Genomic DNA, 16,737 nt, shown 5'->3' with positions numbered 1-16,737 from the left:
AAGGGAGAAGAGAGGAGGGAAGGGAAAAGGGAAAAGGGAAAGTGAAAGGAGAAAGGGAAAGGGGAAGGAAAAGGGGAAGGGGAAAGGGAAAAGGGAAAGGAGAAAGGGAAGCAAAAGGGAAATGAGAAAGAGAAGGGAAAGGGAAAGGAGAAGGGGAAGGGAAAGGAAAGGGAAGTGGAAGTGGAAGTGGAAGTGGAAGGGAAGTGGAAGGGAAAGGAGATGGGGAAGGGGAAGGAAGGGAAGGGAAGAAAGGGAAAGGAAGGAAAGAAAGGGAAGGGAAGGAAGGGAAGGGAAGCAAAAGGCACCCTGCTATGGCTGGATGGGGTGCCCCCATGCCCTCACTAAGCCACACCACATCAGGAGGGGTCTTGTGACTGTGGCAGGGGATACACTGGGTATGTGCATCAAGAGGAGCCAAACCAGAGCCATGCAGCCAGGTTCCTGCCCTTCCACAGCATGAACAGCACTCAAAATGCAGCTCACAGTGCCCACAGAACCCGTCCTGGGGACACCCTTGGCACAGCGGAGGTACAAGGGCCATGGTTCTACCTGTTTCCCTCTGGAAAGAGCTTTGCTGTGGGTGGAATATTTTCAGGCTGAACTTGTGTTCTCTATGAGCTTTCTCATGCTCACTCTGGAAAAGGATGTCATCAAAGCCAGGCCTGGGGTTACAGAGCCGTCCACCTGATTGAATTGTGTGGCCATCTCAGGATGGATGCTGGCTCCAGGCCTAAAACAGCAAGACACAAAATCCAAGTCAGCTGATGTTTCTGGAGCAGCCAGCATGCCAGCTGCCTTTGGCATACATTGAACAGCATCTCAGCTCCCCTTGAAACCTTTCCTCTGCCTGGGAGGTGGAAAAATAACTCTGGTACAGCTGCAGGAACTCAGGAGCTGCATGATTCCACTGCTGCTGGCCTCCCAGCTCTTGCTTCGGCTTTGTTTTGCAGAAGGTGCTGCATGTTCCCATGGGCAGGAGGAGGTTTCCGAGGAGAGGGCAGGGCTGGGCACAGACACCACTCCCCACAACGGCACTGGGTGTGGGGGTCATGCCTGCATGGTCACATGTGCCTGATCACCTCTGCCTGGTTCACTGGCATGGTGACATCTGTTGATCATCCTTTCTTGGTCTCATCAGTATGGTCACCCCGGCAGAGCCACCTCTGCCTGCCTGGTCACTTCTACATCATCATATCAGCATGGCCACCTCTGCCTGGTCTCTTCCCTGGTCACCATGGGATGGCTAGCTCTGCCTGGACACACAGGTCCCTGGACCTCCCAAGGGCAGATGTGATACTCAGGGTGGCAGTGAGGGCAGAGGGCATAGGGGCAGCAAGATGTCCCTTTTTCGAGATATCTTCTGCCAACCCTTCCTCATTCCTACTGGAGAAGGGAAACCACTGCCTCCAGTGACGTCTGCCTTGGGTCTCCTAAAAACTCTTTAAAATGTTTTTCCTCCCCAATTTTACCCAGATGTGAAGGATGACAAAGGAAGACCATTTGCTTTTTGTGGCCAGAAGGATTTTGCTGCCTGCTCCTTCCCTTCACCTGCCCCATGGGGATGAAGCTGGCTCCTCTTGGGTGTCCCATCTAACATCCCAGTGCCAGCTGCTGGTTTCCCTCATCTTTCCCATGTCGCTGCTATCCCCAGCAGAGCTTTGCAATGTTTCTCTAGTGGTTTATCACACCCTGCCTGCTTGTGGGGTGTGGAGACAGTGTTCTCACAGGAGAATGGATATTTGGTACATGAGCTCTGAATAACTCCAAGGGATACAGCAAGGCTGTGGGATGCCCGAGGAAGCCTAAGCAAGCAAGGTAAGAAGAAGCTGTAATTCACTGACTTATGAGAACTGTGGACTGTTGGCAAGCGTTCGAGGTCAAGTTCTCACACCTGTGCTTAACCAATTATATGTTAGTCACTAAGGGTCTTCAGGACAAGTATCCAATCATGATATGCCAAATTGCTGTAGGTGCGTGTAAGCAATAGTATATAAGGAGTTAATGCTTTGCAATAAATGGCTTTTTGTCTGATCATATTGGTCTCTGACTGGGTCCGTTCCGTGGCAGTGGGGGGCAGGGGTCTTCCCCTACCACCAGCCAGGAACTGGGGTGTCCACAAGCAAAGGGCTGATGGTGCTGGCATGCTGGAGTGTGCAAATGGTTTTCTGGCTGGCCACAGTGACAGGAGCTCACTCACCCCTTGGCCAGTGGCCAAATGGCATGGCTGGGTGGCTGCCAGTGCTTGCATTAACAGCTGCCAGCTTGTGGTTTGAGGTCACCCGTTCTTTCCAGTGTTTCATTTCCACTTATTTCATGCCTGTAATGACATGGAGCAGGCCACAGCCCCACCACCCCACCCTGCCTGTCCTCCTCTGCTGGGAGAAGCTCTCTGGCTTTCCCTGGGGCCTGGACAGCATCATCATAGCACCTCATCCCCACTGAGCGTCCCCGGATGCCAGAAGGGGATGTGCGAGCATCCCATCACCACTGAGGGCTTCTCCTCCTCCTTGGGACATCACTCAGACGACCAGACACATCGTCCCAAGGGACTAGAATCATCCTCCTAGGCAAAAAATAAACCACAAGGCCAACGTGCAGAAGGTTTGTGCCAAGGCACAGCCTCTCGCAAAATAATTTGTAGCTGCTGTCATTCTCTGCCAAGGGCTTGGGGAGGCTGTTTTATTAGCGGCTCGCTACAAATAAATCTCTCTTTTCATAGCATGCCAGCCAGGAGTGGAACGCCCGGAGCCACACTTGGGACAGGGAGGGATGGGGGGGTCTCTCTGGCTCCCTGAATCCCCAGGGATGCTGGAGTGAGGCTTCTGCTCGACGCTTCTTGTGCTCGCTCGAGGAGAAAGAAGGAGGAGGAACAGAAGGAGGAGGAGGAAGAGGAGGAGGAGGGCGGTTGTGCCGGCAGCGACCGCCTTCGTCCCGCCCCACGGCAGCCGCCGGGCATCTGGTACCGGACAAGCGGCGGCTGCGCGCATGGAGGCGGCGGCGGCCCCGGCCCCGGGCGGCGGCCCCGGTACCCTGTTGCTCTGCCTGGCACTCGCCTCCGGTAAGCGCGGGGCACCCGGCGCGGCTCGGCTCGGCTCGGGGGTCCCCTGCTCCGACACAGTCCCGGTGCTGCCCCTATCCCATCCCGCTGTTTCCCGGTGCCACGCTGGTCATCCTCCACCTACCTCCCGGTGCCATCCTGGTCCCCTCCTGTGTCTGTTCTGGTGCTACCCTATCCCGCTGCCCCCCCACCCAGTCCCAGCCTGCTGATCCCCCCCTGTTCCCCTGCCCCATCCCGACGCTGCGCCTGTCCCACCCTCCTACCCACCCTGGCGCTTCTCCAGTCCCACCACAGTGATTCCCCGTGTTCCCCGGACAATTCTATCTCAGTCTTTCCCCCATGCTCAGTCCTGTCCCTGTACTACCCCGTGCTTCCCTGCACGCACCCCATGTGCCTCCATGTCCTGTCCTGGTAACCCTCACTGTCCCATCCCAGCGCTCCCCTGTACAACTTGGCTCTGGATCTCTGAATCCCTCGGGGCCAGGATGGAGCCGGGGTGCCCTGGGTGGATCCTGGAGTAGGGCTGGAATGCGACACTGCTCATGGTATACCCGTGGTTTGCCTCCTTGGCAACGCCAGGGATGGGGAATATGGGGGGCTGCCGATACCTGTTCAGCAAGTGCACAAGTGTCCCGGTGTTAGTTCCCAAGTGCGTGGGAAGTGGGAAAAGCTGGATGCAGCTGCCTGCTCAGGGCTGTCAGGAGATAACCACAGGCTGAGCTGAACATCAGCCGGGCTTGATGATACCCAGGGCATCGGAGCACTTTGGGTTTGGCCCTTTGGCAGAGCTGGTGCCTGACAAAACCTGCCCAACCTGTGTTGGCAGGAGGAGCTCCAGGGTGGCCGACATGCTCTGGGGCGGTGGTGCCCATCAGACCAAGGCGATGCCACACGTGGTTGCTTTCCGGCAATTCGGGCTTTCCCAGGATGGTGTTGGGGGTGTTATGGCAAAATAACTTTGTGTTTGGGATGATTGTTCCTGGGTTATCTCTGCCTGCCTTACACAGCAGAGATGGGCTCTCAGTGTGTCACAGAGATGAGGCTGTTTGCACCCACTAGGTGCTAAGCTCAGGGGATTGGGGGTCAATCCCCCCCCCCCCCCCCCCACGCCCCCGGAGCTGGAGGTGCCATCGGGGCTGTCCTCTCCAAGGGGCTGCCCACCCAGAGGGTGCCAAAATCCGCATCTGGTTGCAATAAGGGTGGGGATCTCGTCTTGGTGGGGATCTTTCCATGCTGAGCTGTAAACTCGGTCACTGGGGGTGAAGTCAGCCTCCCTCCCTGTGCTGCTGCCTGCTGGTTCCCAGGGGAGGGGCAAAACCACCCCATGGCTCATCCCTAGCTCCCATCAGGCAAATCCCACTCAGCTGCCTGGTCCAAAAGGGGCTGCATCCCCTCCCCGATGGGATTCTTCAGCTGGAGAAGCCCTGGCAGAAGCTCAGCCCTGTCCTTGTTGCAGCTCTTACCCAAAGTGTGTCACTAGCTATATATAGCCAGGAGGGATGTGTGTGCTGGGAACATCTCTGCCGTGGGATGGGGAGGACATCGGAGCCTTGGCACCTTCTCCACTGATGTCAGGATACTGGATAGGAACATGGGAACCAGGCTATGCAGCTGCCCAGGCTTGGTGCCCAAAGTCCCCCTTTCCAGGAGACCTTGACGTGGGCAAGCTGCAAAGTACACCCACTCAGAACAGGAGCACCCATCACCCTGCCCCACCAGGCAGGATCTGTCCCCACTCCGCTGAGTGCCACAACAATGGAGTGAATCCCTGGGGAGGGCTGGGCTGGGAGCGGGACCGTGCTGAGTCAGTGCTGGTATGCCAAGATCTGGTTACCGATCCGGTTACTGCCGCTACTGTTGGGACGTATTGGGTCTGAGCCAGCCCCCAGCTTTGTCCCATTGCCACAGCAAACATGATTACCCATTTTCCAGCTCGATCCATGCACCAGTGCAGCAGTGAGTGATGTTGTGGTGGGAATTTAGCTGTTGGACACTGGAAACAACTGGGCTTTGGTAGGTGCTGACTTGCAGCGCTCACATCTCCCCACTCCCATGGCTAGTGTGCTTTTTAGAATCCCAGAATCCCAGACTGGTTTGGGTTGGAAGGGACCTTAAAGTTCATCCAGTTCTAATCCCCTGCCATGGGCAGGGACACCTTCCACTAGACCAGGTTGCTCCAAGGTTGCTCCAAGCCCCATCCAGCCTGGCCTTGAACACTGCCAGCGATGGGGCAGCCACAGCTTCTTTGGGCAACCTGTGCCAGGGCCTCAGCACCCCCACAGTAAACAACTTCTTCCTTAGATCTAACCTGAACTTCCCCTGTTTCAGTTTAAACCCATCACCCCTTGTCCTATTGCTACAGTTACCGACGTATAGTCCCTCCCCAGCATCCCTGTAGGCCCCCTTCAGATACTGGAAGGCTGCTCTGAGGTCTCCATGCAGCCTTCTCTCCTCCAGGCTGAACAGCCCCAAGAAGACCATGGTCTTCAGAAAGGGAGCTGGACCCCTCTGGGGATCCCCCCCCCCCCTTCATCCTCCCTGTGCACTGGAGCTGCTGGCTGCCCACAGACTGTGCTGTGCCCCCTACACCCCTCCCAGCTGGCTCCAGGATGCTGATGCTGACTGGAGGAGGCAGACAGGGACCAGCTTTCCCTTCTCCTCACCCTGGGGAACAGCCAAGCCAGTGCTGCTGGGGAAGGGGGGACTCTTTGCCAGTCCCCTCCCTATGGCCAAGGCCAGGATGAGTGGCTGCAGTGGGTGGTGGTGGTGATGCTCTAGCCAAGCTTCACCCCCTGACCCACCTCCGTTACCTTTCAGGTTTGGCTGTCTTTGGTTGTGTGGGTGCTGACACAAATGTCACCACTGACCATGGAACAGAGGGATTTACCTGTGGCACACCCCGGAGCTGCATGGGTACGGTGCAAGGATGCTTAGGGGAGCTGGTGGCACCAGATGGGAGCTGAGCAATTTAAGGCAGAGGGCTGGGATAGAGAATGGATGTTATATCTACCACAGCTACGCAGGGAAGTGGCATGCCACAGCCAAGAACACACACTCCTGTGGCTCTGGATGGACCAGATGCTCTCTGAGGAGAACTGTAACCCCTGGGGGGGGGGGGGGGGGTTTCCTTGTCACCCCAGGGAATGTGACACACCTGAGGCGGCAGGGACACTTCTCCAAGTGCCCAGAGGAATACAAGCACTACTGCGTCAAGGGGAGATGCCGATTCCTCATGGCCGAGAAGACACCGGCTTGTGTGTAAGCCACCGCTGCTCGGGACATGGAGAGAGGGAAGAGGAGGGCACCATGGTGGGGTTTTGGACATCCAATCCATCTTCTGCCTCCCCTGTGCCACGGGGTAGGTGTGAGAGGGGCTACACGGGGGCTCGCTGCGAGAGGGTGGACATCTTCTACCTGCGAGGCGACCGGGGACAGATCGTCATCATCTCCTTGATTGCTGCCATCGTCACCCTTATCATCCTCATAGTCTGCGCCTGCCTCTGCAGTCAGTATGTGGTGGGGGAACAGGGCGAGACATGGGAAGAGGAAGCCCTGGGTTATGTGGAATGCTGCCCACCTCCAGTGGCTTCAGGAGGTTGGGTTTAGGGGTCCCTGTCCTGGCCTCTGAGGGTGCTGGGGGGGATGTGAGGCATTGTCTTGGAGCTGGACACCATGCACAATCCCACCAGAGCTTCTGTGGGTGAAAGTGGAGGGAGGAGGAGCAGCAAAACTGCCATGCCTGGTTTTCCTTTTGGGTTTTATGTTGGTTTTCATTATTCCACCCCTCATCGAAGCCACTGTCGGAAGCAGCGCAGGAAGAGAAAGGCGGACGAGATGGAGACATTAAACAAGAATTTGCCTTCCAAAAGCGAGGATGTGCTGGAGACAGGCATTGTGTGAAGGTACATGGGGTTGGTGATGGCAACTGGTCCCGGGATAACAGGAGGACCCCCACGAGGGGCAGCTGCTCTCCCTCTCCTCTCTCTGCAGGAGCTCCAGGTACCTGCAGGCGGGTCCCGGACAGATAGCAGCACCGGCTGGCTCGAATGGCGAGGGCTAAGACTAACGGCGGCGTTAATAAAGGGGTGAACGGGAAGGTGCCCATGTCTCGACTGGTCCTTGAGGGGGAGCGCCGCCGGGTCCGGCTGCGGGTGCTGCGCTGCTGCCCCGAGGCCGGAGGTGCAGCCCACCCCTCTGCGTCCGCCAGGGGGCGCCGCAGTGCGGGGCAGCAGAGGCTTCAAAACCTCCCCCCCGTGGCCAGCAGGAGGCGCCACCACCGCGGGAAGACCTCCCTGTGTCTGGGGGCTCTGCTGGGCTGCGGCGCTGCTGCCGCGCCACGGATCCTCCCCCGGTGCTGCTGCTGCCGAGCCGGCGGGTCCGAGGCGGAGCCCGGACCGGGGGAGCTGTTCTCCGGTCTCACCGGGGCGGTTCCACACACAGAGAAGCGAGAGCGACGCCGGCCCCCGCCTGCCCTGGGCAGCCTCGGCATCCCCGGACGCTGCCGAGCAAGGGAAACGGGGAAAATGGGAAGAACCGGCGCTATTCTTTGCTTCTTCCGCTGCTGGGCTACGGTGAGGGTGCGGCGGCACGAGCCGCTGCCCGGTTACCGCTACTCGCAGCCCCGGCTCTGTGTGTGAGACTCCTGCCGGGAAGCACGGCTGAAACGGGCAGGTACCGGGGGTCGGGGCTGCCTGCGCCCGCAGTCACTGGTGAGCGGGTTCTCTCCCTCTTCCCGGGGCGGGACCATCCATGGGTTCCCGGTGACTTCCCCGGATGCTGAGGGTCTCCCGGGGTGGCCGGTGACCCCTCCCGTTGCCGGGCTCCTTCCTCCCGAAGCGGACACCGGTTGTTGCTTTTCTCCGGCTCGTCTCCGCAGCGGCTTCGGCAGGACAGAGCTTTCCGTTCGTCCGGCTCTGGCGAGAGCTCGGACGGGTAAGTGTGGGAGCTGCTGGGGGAAACTGGTTTACACTGGGGCTACCCTGAGTGGAGCTGTGGTTTGACCTAAGCACTTTTTCAGCTCGAAAGAGCCTGCGGTGGAAGCAAAGGCCCAGAGCCCCGCACCGGTTTCTGGAGCCCCGTTGGTGGCTCTGTGAAGCCCGGCTGGACACGGGGAGAGAGGGCTGCCCCTGTGCTGCCGATCCCTCGGGAGCTGTCGTTGACCCCGGTAGTGCCGCGTGGGGAAAGCTCATTCTCACCGAGGAGCACGGCCCGAGGGGTGAGGACACCTCTGTGGGGTGAGTGCCCCGACCCTGTGCGGTGGGATCGAGGAAATGGTGCCGCAGGAGGTACCGGAGTCCCCGTTCAGGGTGTCTGGAGAGATGGGAGCGGGCGCTGTCGGGGTTCGACCCAGACCCTCGGCACTCACAGGTGCCGGTCCCCGTCTGAGGCTGCCGGGACCGGTCTGTGCCGCTGTTGCCGCTTAGGGCCGGAGGGTTTTCAGCCAAATCCTGGCACTCTCCTGCTCTTCCGGAAAGAACCGGGACATTCCTGGGGTCCCAGCCCCGCTTCTCCCTCCCCGGGTGTCTCGGGGGTGTGGGGCCGGGCAGAAATGCCGGGGTTGGCCGGGGAGCAGCTCCGGGACTCGCTGTGCAAGGGTGTGCTGCCAGGAACTGACTGTGCCACCTCTGTTCCTGCACAGGGATGGACACATGGATGGGCAGAGGAGCCCCAGCCACGTCGGGAGCTGTGTGTCGAGGCCGACCTAGCCGCCTGACCTGCCTGTGCCCGCCCATGACAGTGCGAGTGCCTGGCTCCAGTACGGACACGGCCAGAGGTTGAGGGTTTGGGGTAGCTTTTGGGTAGCTTCCGTGTATTTTTGGAAGCTTTTGGGTTGGTTTGGGTTGCTTTTCATGGGTTTTTGGGGTAGCTCTGGGGGGTTTTGCGTTATTTCAGGGGGGTTGTGTGCATGGAGTTCTGTGTTGGTTTAAGTCCCCGTTTCTTTCAGGCTCAAGCTCATTTATGGCTCGGGACACTGTTTCTGCCTGCCTTTTTTTTCAGGCCCAGCCACTGGATGGGTCTAGTTCCATTATGGCTGCAGTTCATGTCCATCTCCAGCCCCAGCTGCTGCTTCAACCTGCTTGTGCTTGTTGAACTAAGTCTGGCTTATGGCTAGGTCATAAAATCAGCCACTGTCACGATATGTAGATGAATATGACCTGTCATAATTGCTCACTCTCTAGCCCTGGGCTAATGAGTGCCCAAGACTCTTACAGTGGTTGTACATGCCTTGAGTAAATAGAGTTGGAGTCCAAACCCAGCGTGAAAAGCACCTTTCACCCCAGAGACTACCTCAGACACTGAATTCAGGCGAGTGTGAGACCAACGTGACTGGACACCCCCTCTGGTCGGGATCCATGCACCAGCCTATCCCGCTCCCACAGCCCAACCCCATCCAGCCCAGCCCTGGCTTTGACCCCAGAACCACCCGACAGGGTCTTGCTTCTGAGCCCAAAGGTGCAGGACTCAGGCCCTGGCCCAGCCCCAGGGCTCCGTTCTGCAGCCAGGAAATGCCATGTCCATGCTGCAGAGCCCCGACCCCAGGTCCCAAGTACCAAAGCACCCTCCTGAGCCCCCAAAAACCTGGTGCTGAGCAGCAAAAGTCAGGGCCTGGTCTGTGTTTCTGAGCCCCAGCATCAGCCCAGTGAGTCATGGCAAGACTTTCGTACATGGGAGTTTTGTTTCTAAGCTCTTAACCTGTTTCTTGAGCAGCTAAAAGCACAACTAGGGCTCTGCCTGAGCCCCAGAACTGACCGTCTGAGCCAGATTCTGGTATGTCAGGCTTGGTCTCCACTTCAGAGCAAAAAACCTGGTTTTAGTGACCCCGGTTTCGAGCCCCCAAACCACAGGACTCGGTCTCTGTTTCTGAACCCAAACCGGCCCCAGGAGCCGGTTGCCTTCCAGACTCCAGCTCTCAGGACTTTATGCCTCAGCTCCGAGCCCGGTTCCTGGCCAGTCTCAGCCCTCGGTCTCCGCTCCCGGAGCGTGTGCCGGAGCAAGGGGTGCCCCCCTCGGGGACCAGCCCCACGCCCTCGGGGAGCCTCAGGCGGGCCCCGGAGCCGGTGTCCAGCCCCGCAGAGCTCGATTCCCTCCGGGACCGGGGCCCGGACCGCTCCCAGCAGCCACATTCAGGGAACGCGGGGCTCGTTATGGATCCGCAGCACCGACCGCGGCCGGTCCCGGTCCCCGCTCTGCAGGGCTCTGCTGAGCCGCAGCCCCAAAGCGGCCCCAGTCCCGGAACCAACGGACGGCTCGGACGAGAGCGCCGGCACCGATCGGCCAGGATTCACCCCCGGCAGCCGCAGCACCGCCCCCCCCGAGCGCTGCAGGCAGACACCGAGCAGCCGCACGGGACAACCCTCAGGGCCTGCTCCGCGCATGCGCTCAGGGGGAGGAGTCTCAGAGGGCGGAGAGGCGGAGCTTGCAGGCTGAGCGGCCTCCTGGCCGCTGGGTCCTAGCGTCCGCCGCCCGGGGGACGCGGTCTCACCAGGGCTCCCCGCTCTCAGCATCCCTGAGCTGTTTTGTGGCTGTTGTTTTGTTGGGTTTTTTTCCCTGATTTCCTCCAAAAAGGAGGTTTCTTCGGGCACTGAGCCCCTGCCGATGGCTGGGCTTCCTTTTCTGGAAACTTCATTCATTTATGAAGCTTTCATTTAAAAAGAAAAGAACCCAAACCAAACCCACCACTCACCAAATGCCAGAAGATGCTGACTGCAGGGGTAAAGTCTCCATGATTCAAACGGAGCAATTAACTGAATTAACTGCAGCTGACACTCCTCTAATGTGCTCATCTGTAGCACAGCCAGGGGAAATCTCATTTGGTTCCCTTAGCAGTAAACCATGAAAATCGTTATTTGTTCACAGATAACTGAAGATACCGGTAATATTCAGCATTTTGCTTCAATTGAGACCAATATACTCTTTAAACACATACTGATGGTGTTAGGATGGGGGGGGGGGGGGCAAGGGGGGAGGGGGGCGGGGATTTTCCTTCCTCCTGGATGGAGAAAACATGGCAAAGTTTGGAGCTGCACACATGGGCTGAGCACCAGGAGCCACTTCCTTCAGCCACAACTTAGGTTTTGGGGAATTTTCAACCTCAGATACTTTGATTTCATGCACACCATTTATTTCCACTTCTCCTGGCCAGCTTTGCTTCAAGCTACCTCAAAGGTGTGGAAAGCTCAAGAGCCAGATCCACAATGAGCAGATTGAGCTGGGGCAGTGGATCTGCAGCCCCTTGGGTGCAACAGGGGCTGTTGGATGCAGGATGCATCCCCATCATCTCACATCCAACAGCAATGCTGATACGCCCCTCCACAAGCATGCAGCAGGGGACAAGAACCCACCTGGGGTACTCCAAGGGTAGTGAATGAGTACCCCAAGCAGCCAGGTGGTGCTGGGAATGGTAGAGGAAGAGCCCAGCCATGTGCAGCCTCCTCCTAAATCCTTAAACATGGCAGGAGACAGGTACCATAAACTGAAACATAGAGCCTTGCCAACATCACAGTATTTATTTTGTGTGCCAGTCTTACAGACCCCTTTCCACACAACCGTCTGACAGCAATGCATTCTTTAAGACATATCTAAAGGTTTTCCCCAGCCGCCTGTGCCTGCTGCCTCAACGCAGTGTCACCAGCTCTTCAGCAGAAGTGGGATGAATGGCAATGGTGTTGTCCAGGTCAGCCTTGGTGGCCCCCATTTTGATGGCCACAGCAAAGCCCTGCAGTATCTCATCGCAGCCCAGCCCTTGCATGTGCAATCCCACCACCTTTGGGGAAGAAGAGAGAGGCTGGATGGGACACAGCACTGGCAGACTGGTTTGGGCTGGAAGGGATCTTAAAGCTCAACCAGTTCCAACCCCCTGCCATGGGCAGAGACACTAGGCTAGGTTGTTCCAAGCCCCACCCATGGCCTCGAACACTGCCAGGTTCAAGGGCATGGAGCCTTGAACCCAATGGGTAGCCACTGGGCAAGCCTCAGCTTCTCTGGGGAACCTGTGCCACTGCTTCACCACCCTCACAGGGAAGAACTTCTTCCTAATGTCTAATCTCAGTCTCCCCTCTGTCAGGTTAAAGCCATTCCCCCTTGTCCTGTCCCTGCAGGTCCTTGTCCAAAGCCCCTCTCTAGCCCCTTTAGGCATTTGGCAGCTGCTCTAAGGTCTCCCTGGAGCCTTCTCCAGGCTGAACAAGCCCAGCTCTCTCAGCCTTTATCCAGAGCAGAGGTGCCCCAGCCCTCAAGAGGATCTTTGTGGCCATCCATGAATCTAGGGTGAATGCTGGGCTTGATGCTGGGGGAGCTGGATCAGGTCAGACCTGACCATGGGGATACAGCTGTGGTCCTTTCCATCCCCATGCACCGCGCAGTTTTCCCCCAACATCCCCTCCACACACCTTCTCCTCCTTGCCAGCACACACCACCTTCATGACACACTTCACCTTCCTCTGGGTGACAGCATGGTACAGTGGGTTGAAGGATGTACTGTAGATCTTCACATTCTCCTTCCCGTATGTGGCCATGGCTTCGTCTGCAGCAGAAGACAACACGTGGGTGAAGGGGCTGCGCCGTATGCACGAGGTACTTATAACAAAGGACTCAAAGCACATTTTGCAAGGCTCAGACCACTTGCTGGAGATCAGATTGTTTCCTTGAGCATCAAATCACCATCTCTGAGCCACAATGTACCCAGCCCCCTCTGTCCCTACCTTCAGTGAGACCCACGGTGCCAATGGGTGGGTGGCTGAAGACAACAGTGGGGATGTAATTGTAGTCAAGCCGGGAGTCCTGCTTGCCCTCAAAGAGCCTGTGGGCCAGCTTTCTGCCAGCTGCAATGGCCACTGTGGGGAGCAATGAGGATGAGGAGCCTGAACTGTGGCACCAACAGGCCAGGAGGGGAAGGTGGCACAGCCATGGTACCTGGGGTGAGGAGAGCTCTCCCACACACATCCCCGATGGCATAGACCCCTCTCCTGGTGGTGTTCTGGTATTCATCCACCACCACATGGCCTTTGGCATCCATCTGCACACCCTGCCATTGGGAAACAGCAGCTGCTTTTGGCAAAGCGTGCCGGGCGGGATGGGATAAGCAATGTCCGTGGGGGACCCATGCTGGTGGCCACAATGCTACCAGCCGCAGGGAGATCATGGTGGGAATACCATCCTATGGCAGGATCTGGAGACCCATGGGACCCCAGAGACCCGTGGGTCCCCAGAGACCCAAGGGACGTCCTTGCACCAGTGCTGCCATCTCACCACTCGGTCCAGGCACAGGTCCTGGGTGTTGGGTTCCCTCCCCACAGCCCACAGCAGACAGTCTATGTCCTGAATCACTTCCTCCGTTGGCTTGTGGCCTGGCATTGAGGAGGTCACTGTCACAGCCAGCAGCCCAGAAGGGGACTTGGTGACCCTCTTGACCTGTGGAGGACAATGGGAGCCACAGGGGAAGAAGGTGGCAACAGCTTTTGCCTTATAACAGGTGACAGTGGCCACACTGCAGAACCAGGGATGCCCCAAAATGCCAGCGTTCCCCCATCCCTGCCCCTCCAGGAGAGATGAGAAAAGCATGCCCATACCTGTGTGTGTTTCCAGACATCCACTCCGCTGTTCTCCAGCTCCTGGGTGCAGTTTGAGCTGATCATGGAGTCGAAAGTCCTCAGAACCTGGGAAAGGACCCATCAGATGAAGGTCCACAGGTGAAAGCACCACTGGGCAGCCCCCTCCTCAGGTATTCCCCTGTGCTCATGCCCTATCCAGGCCCAAAGAGGTTTGGGGTGTTAATGATCAAGTTCTCCTGTGTCTGCTTTTCCTTTAATTTGCCGGGTTATTTTATTTTCAAGTCAGGGTTTGAAATAAAGCTCCAGTAAGCAGGTGTGGCAGCAGGAATGCCAGGCACAGGCTGATGCTGCCAAGCTGCCTGGCAGCACACCTACACTCTGCTCCTCCTTACACCCATCCTTACACCCATTGGCATCACACCACCATCCTCTGCACCATCATTCCCACTCTCCTAAGCCTGCCATGGCTCAGATCCTCCTTTAGAAGCTCAAATGGGAGCTGACAAGCAAGAAACTCTGGTGAGGTGGGATGGGACTACCGGGTGACAAGCATGGCTGGGGACAACCGCTGGCAGGCACTACCTTGTCCTGGCGGATCAGCAGGGATGACTTTGAGCCCAGCGTGGAGAGGATCCCTGCGATTTCCACTGCGATGTAGCCGGCACCGACAATCACGCTACGCCTGTAGAGAAGGGGTGATGCCGTGTGCAGGCATGTGGAGCTGCTGGTGGTGGTGGCAAAGTGGTGGTTGTAAAATGAGCACCATTTTACCTGGGCAGCTCCTCCAGGTCAAAGAAGCCATCGCTGGTCATCCCCAGGCTGGCACCTGCAAAGCAGAGCCCCTTTCGCACCCCTTCCCACCTTGCCCTCCCCAAAATTCCACTTTGCTTTGACAGAATTCTGTCAGGCTCACCAGGAATTTGGCTGTCAGAAGGGACAGCTGGGTGCCCGCCTGTGGCTACAAGGATGTGAGGAGCTGTGTATCTTTTCCCATCCACTTCAATGGTAGGCTCAGGATCAGCAGTGAACTTGCCATAGCCCCGAATGATGTCAATGTGAGCCTTGGTGCAGTAAGAATCACAGAATGGCTTGGTTTGGAAAACGACCTTAACATCATCCTGTTCCAATCCCCTGCCATGGGCAAGGATGCCTCACACTAGACCATGTTGGCCAAGGCTCTGTCCAGCCTGGCCTTGAACACTGCCAGGGCTGGAGCATTCACTTCTGTGTGTGATTAACAGCAGGACAAGGTGTGAGAGCCAGCTATTGGAGCCAGAGGGAAGATGGGCTGGAAAAGTGGCTGAAAATACAACAGATCCTACTTCCCCACTCAGCTTGCAGGACAAACACATCCTCACCTTCTTGAGGTTATTCTCATAGATCTCATTGAGGCGCCTCACGTAAGCATCACGCTTCTCTTTAATGGTTCTGAAAGAGAACAGGGGCTTATTGCCACCATAAGCAAATGAACCTACACACCTCAGCAAGAAACAATTCAATCCCTTCAGTACATGGCACCCACACCACAAAATAACACAGCCCCCAGTTACCCAGTCTTCCCCACCAGTGAGATGTTTTTGTGCCTGCTTTTGCTGCATCCATCTTTTCCAGAGTCTTTTCCCACCCCTATTCCAAAATACAGCAGGAATCCAGGCTACATAACCACCTCATCATCCATCTACAGGAAGCCTCAAAGCAGCCAGGGACCCTTTGGGGCAGACTACATACCATGGGGTCAAGGTGCTGCTGTGTGGGTTCTTCCCCTGGGAATCGCACCAGGAGATGCTTGATTCCATCTGGCTCTTTCCATGCTTACCTCCAGTTGAACTTGATGCCAGATGTTTCGAAGCCATAGTCAGCGTGATCATGGACAAACTCCATGTGGACAGCCGCATTCCACATCACCTGCTCACGCAACCCGCAAGTCAGGATATGGGAAAACCGCAGCCACCCTTCCCAATGCTTTCCCTCTTCCCACAGCAGCCCACAAGACATGGATGTGAGTATATCACAGCATTCTGATGGCTCAGTATGCCCTGAGCCCCTACTTCCTCCCCACAATTCAGCAGGTACCCACACCAAAGCCAGCAATGAAAGCACCCTTACCTTCTTCGGCACACATCCGACATTGACCTAGAGGAGAGGTAAGAGTAAGTCTTGGCATTTTAAGGCTCAGTGTTTCAAAGGGGGTGCTCTGAAGAGAGCATCTCTCAACAGACCGGTACCGAATCCCAGCTCTGTGCTCAGAAAAAACGTATTAGGAATTATAGGTCTTTAGCAAAAGATGGTTGTAAGTGCCTTCAGTGCCTCAAGGGCTTGCAATTTGCCCGTTTATGCTCACTTCCTTGAAGAATATGGAAGGGGCAGAGTGCTTAAGTGTGTTTTTTTTCCACTGATAAAGAAGATTCACTGGGAGAAAGGGATTTGCCATCCCCTTCCTGTCCAGGAAACATCTGTACAGCAACTCTTTCATGGGAAACGCACTTACAAGCAGAAAACTCCATCCTGCCCCTGGCATTCCTGAGGAACAAGTTTGTTTTCTCTGCTCCCTGTGCCTGCCACATTCTGCTTTGCTGCCGTTCAGTTGTAACTGAGATCAGAGTTGTGCTGTGCAGCTCCTGACTCACCAGCATCCGTTTATCCTCCACAGAACAGGCAGGAAGAGGGGGATTAGAACTAGATGATCAAAGGTCGTTTCCAACCCAAAGCATTCTATTATCATCCTCACACTTGGGAGTAGTACTGGACCCTTCCTGTTTCCACGCAACTCAGCATGACACGGCAAATCCTCGAGCAACGCTCCGTGGCTGGAACAGTGCTTCCTACCCTCGCTTCCCCAGTGGACCGGGATGAGCCCCAGGGATACAGGGATGAGACCAGTGGGGCACCCAGTGCTGCATAACTCCGGTATCCCCATCCACCGCTCATGCTAGGAGCGTGTTCCCCCCCCCGCGGGTGCCCCCGGACTCACGCAAGTGCCGCCTAAGCGATGCGGCTCCACCAGTGCAACGCGGGCTCCCAGCTCGGCCGCCCGCCGAGCCCCTGCCAGGCCCCCCGATCCACCACCCAGCACCAGCAGCTCGTAAGCGGCAGCCGCCATGGCCCCCGCTCGGTAAGGCCCTGCCGCTCCGC

General features: G+C 57.2%; 3 protein-coding genes across 6 annotated transcripts; 2 read left to right on the top strand and 1 right to left on the bottom strand.

Moving 5' to 3' along the window:
- Positions 1-2,948: 2,948 nt before the first annotated feature.
- BTC (betacellulin) lies at positions 2,949-7,154 on the top strand. Of its 3 annotated transcripts, none has more exons than XR_004549605.1 (6): positions 2,949-3,058; positions 5,876-5,971; positions 6,199-6,316; positions 6,421-6,563; positions 6,853-6,960; positions 7,049-7,154. XR_004549605.1 is itself a non-coding variant. In XM_034062707.1 (6 exons), the coding sequence occupies exons 1-5, from the start codon at positions 2,986-2,988 to the stop codon at positions 6,956-6,958; spliced, it is 540 nt and encodes a 179-aa protein (XP_033918598.1). In that variant the 5' UTR covers positions 2,949-2,985; the 3' UTR covers positions 6,959-6,960; positions 7,049-7,154. The 3 variants fall into 3 exon arrangements, 2 of the variants coding, with proteins under 2 accessions (XP_033918598.1, XP_033918599.1); XM_034062707.1 differs by having other exon boundaries at positions 6,421-6,567; XM_034062708.1 differs by lacking the exon at positions 5,876-5,971 and having other exon boundaries at positions 6,421-6,567.
- LOC115945481 (uncharacterized) lies at positions 7,105-9,305 on the top strand. The gene is made up of 6 exons (XM_031043608.2): positions 7,105-7,230; positions 7,323-7,767; positions 7,895-7,990; positions 8,076-8,273; positions 8,697-8,813; positions 9,003-9,305. Exons 1-6 carry the CDS (start codon positions 7,105-7,107, stop codon positions 9,146-9,148), a joined length of 1,128 nt encoding a protein of 375 aa, XP_030899468.2. The 3' UTR covers positions 9,149-9,305.
- A 2,241-nt stretch (positions 9,306-11,546) lies between these two features.
- On the bottom strand, positions 11,547-16,735 carry GSR (glutathione-disulfide reductase). Of its 2 annotated transcripts, none has more exons than XM_034062752.1 (13): positions 16,577-16,735; positions 15,712-15,738; positions 15,422-15,510; positions 14,964-15,033; positions 14,519-14,666; positions 14,377-14,431; positions 14,188-14,287; positions 13,624-13,710; positions 13,304-13,465; positions 12,968-13,079; positions 12,757-12,888; positions 12,445-12,578; positions 11,547-11,822 (listed from the first exon to the last, which is right to left on the bottom strand). In XM_034062752.1, the coding sequence occupies exons 1-13, from the start codon at positions 16,703-16,705 to the stop codon at positions 11,673-11,675; spliced, it is 1,395 nt and encodes a 464-aa protein (XP_033918643.1). In that variant the 5' UTR covers positions 16,706-16,735; the 3' UTR covers positions 11,547-11,672. The 2 variants fall into 2 exon arrangements, with proteins under 2 accessions (XP_033918643.1, XP_033918642.1); XM_034062751.1 differs by lacking the exon at positions 16,577-16,735 and adding an exon at positions 16,094-16,544.
- Between the last annotated feature and the right edge of the window lie 2 nt (positions 16,736-16,737).

This window comes from Melopsittacus undulatus, chromosome 5 (assembly GCF_012275295.1).
Source record: "Melopsittacus undulatus isolate bMelUnd1 chromosome 5, bMelUnd1.mat.Z, whole genome shotgun sequence".
In the NCBI taxonomy this organism is placed as follows: Eukaryota; Metazoa; Chordata; class Aves; order Psittaciformes; family Psittaculidae; genus Melopsittacus; species Melopsittacus undulatus.
The sequence above is the reverse complement of the archived record's forward strand: the minus strand, read 5'-3'. Positions and strand labels throughout refer to the sequence as shown.

Coding starts and splice junctions, on each gene's coding strand:
- GSR (XM_034062752.1), bottom strand. CDS start 16,705: ATGGCGGCTGCCGCTTACGAGCTGCTGGTGCTGGGTGGTGGATCGGGG. Junction 15,034..15,421: donor GGCATCAAGTTCAACTGGAG/GTAAGCATGGAA, acceptor GTTCTCTTTCAG/AACCATTAAAGAGAAGCGTG. Junction 14,667..14,963: donor ATGAGAATAACCTCAAGAAG/GTGAGGATGTGT, acceptor TACTGCACCAAG/GCTCACATTGACATCATTCG.
- LOC115945481 (XM_031043608.2), top strand. CDS start 7,105: ATGGCGAGGGCTAAGACTAACGGCGGCGTTAATAAAGGGGTGAACGGG. Junction 7,991..8,075: donor TCTGGCGAGAGCTCGGACGG/GTAAGTGTGGGA, acceptor GCACTTTTTCAG/CTCGAAAGAGCCTGCGGTGG. Junction 8,274..8,696: donor CGAGGAGCACGGCCCGAGGG/GTGAGGACACCT, acceptor GTTCCTGCACAG/GGATGGACACATGGATGGGC.
- BTC (XM_034062707.1), top strand. CDS start 2,986: ATGGAGGCGGCGGCGGCCCCGGCCCCGGGCGGCGGCCCCGGTACCCTG. Junction 5,972..6,198: donor CACACCCCGGAGCTGCATGG/GTACGGTGCAAG, acceptor TTGTCACCCCAG/GGAATGTGACACACCTGAGG. Junction 6,568..6,852: donor TGCGCCTGCCTCTGCAGTCA/GTATGTGGTGGG, acceptor CCCTCATCGAAG/CCACTGTCGGAAGCAGCGCA.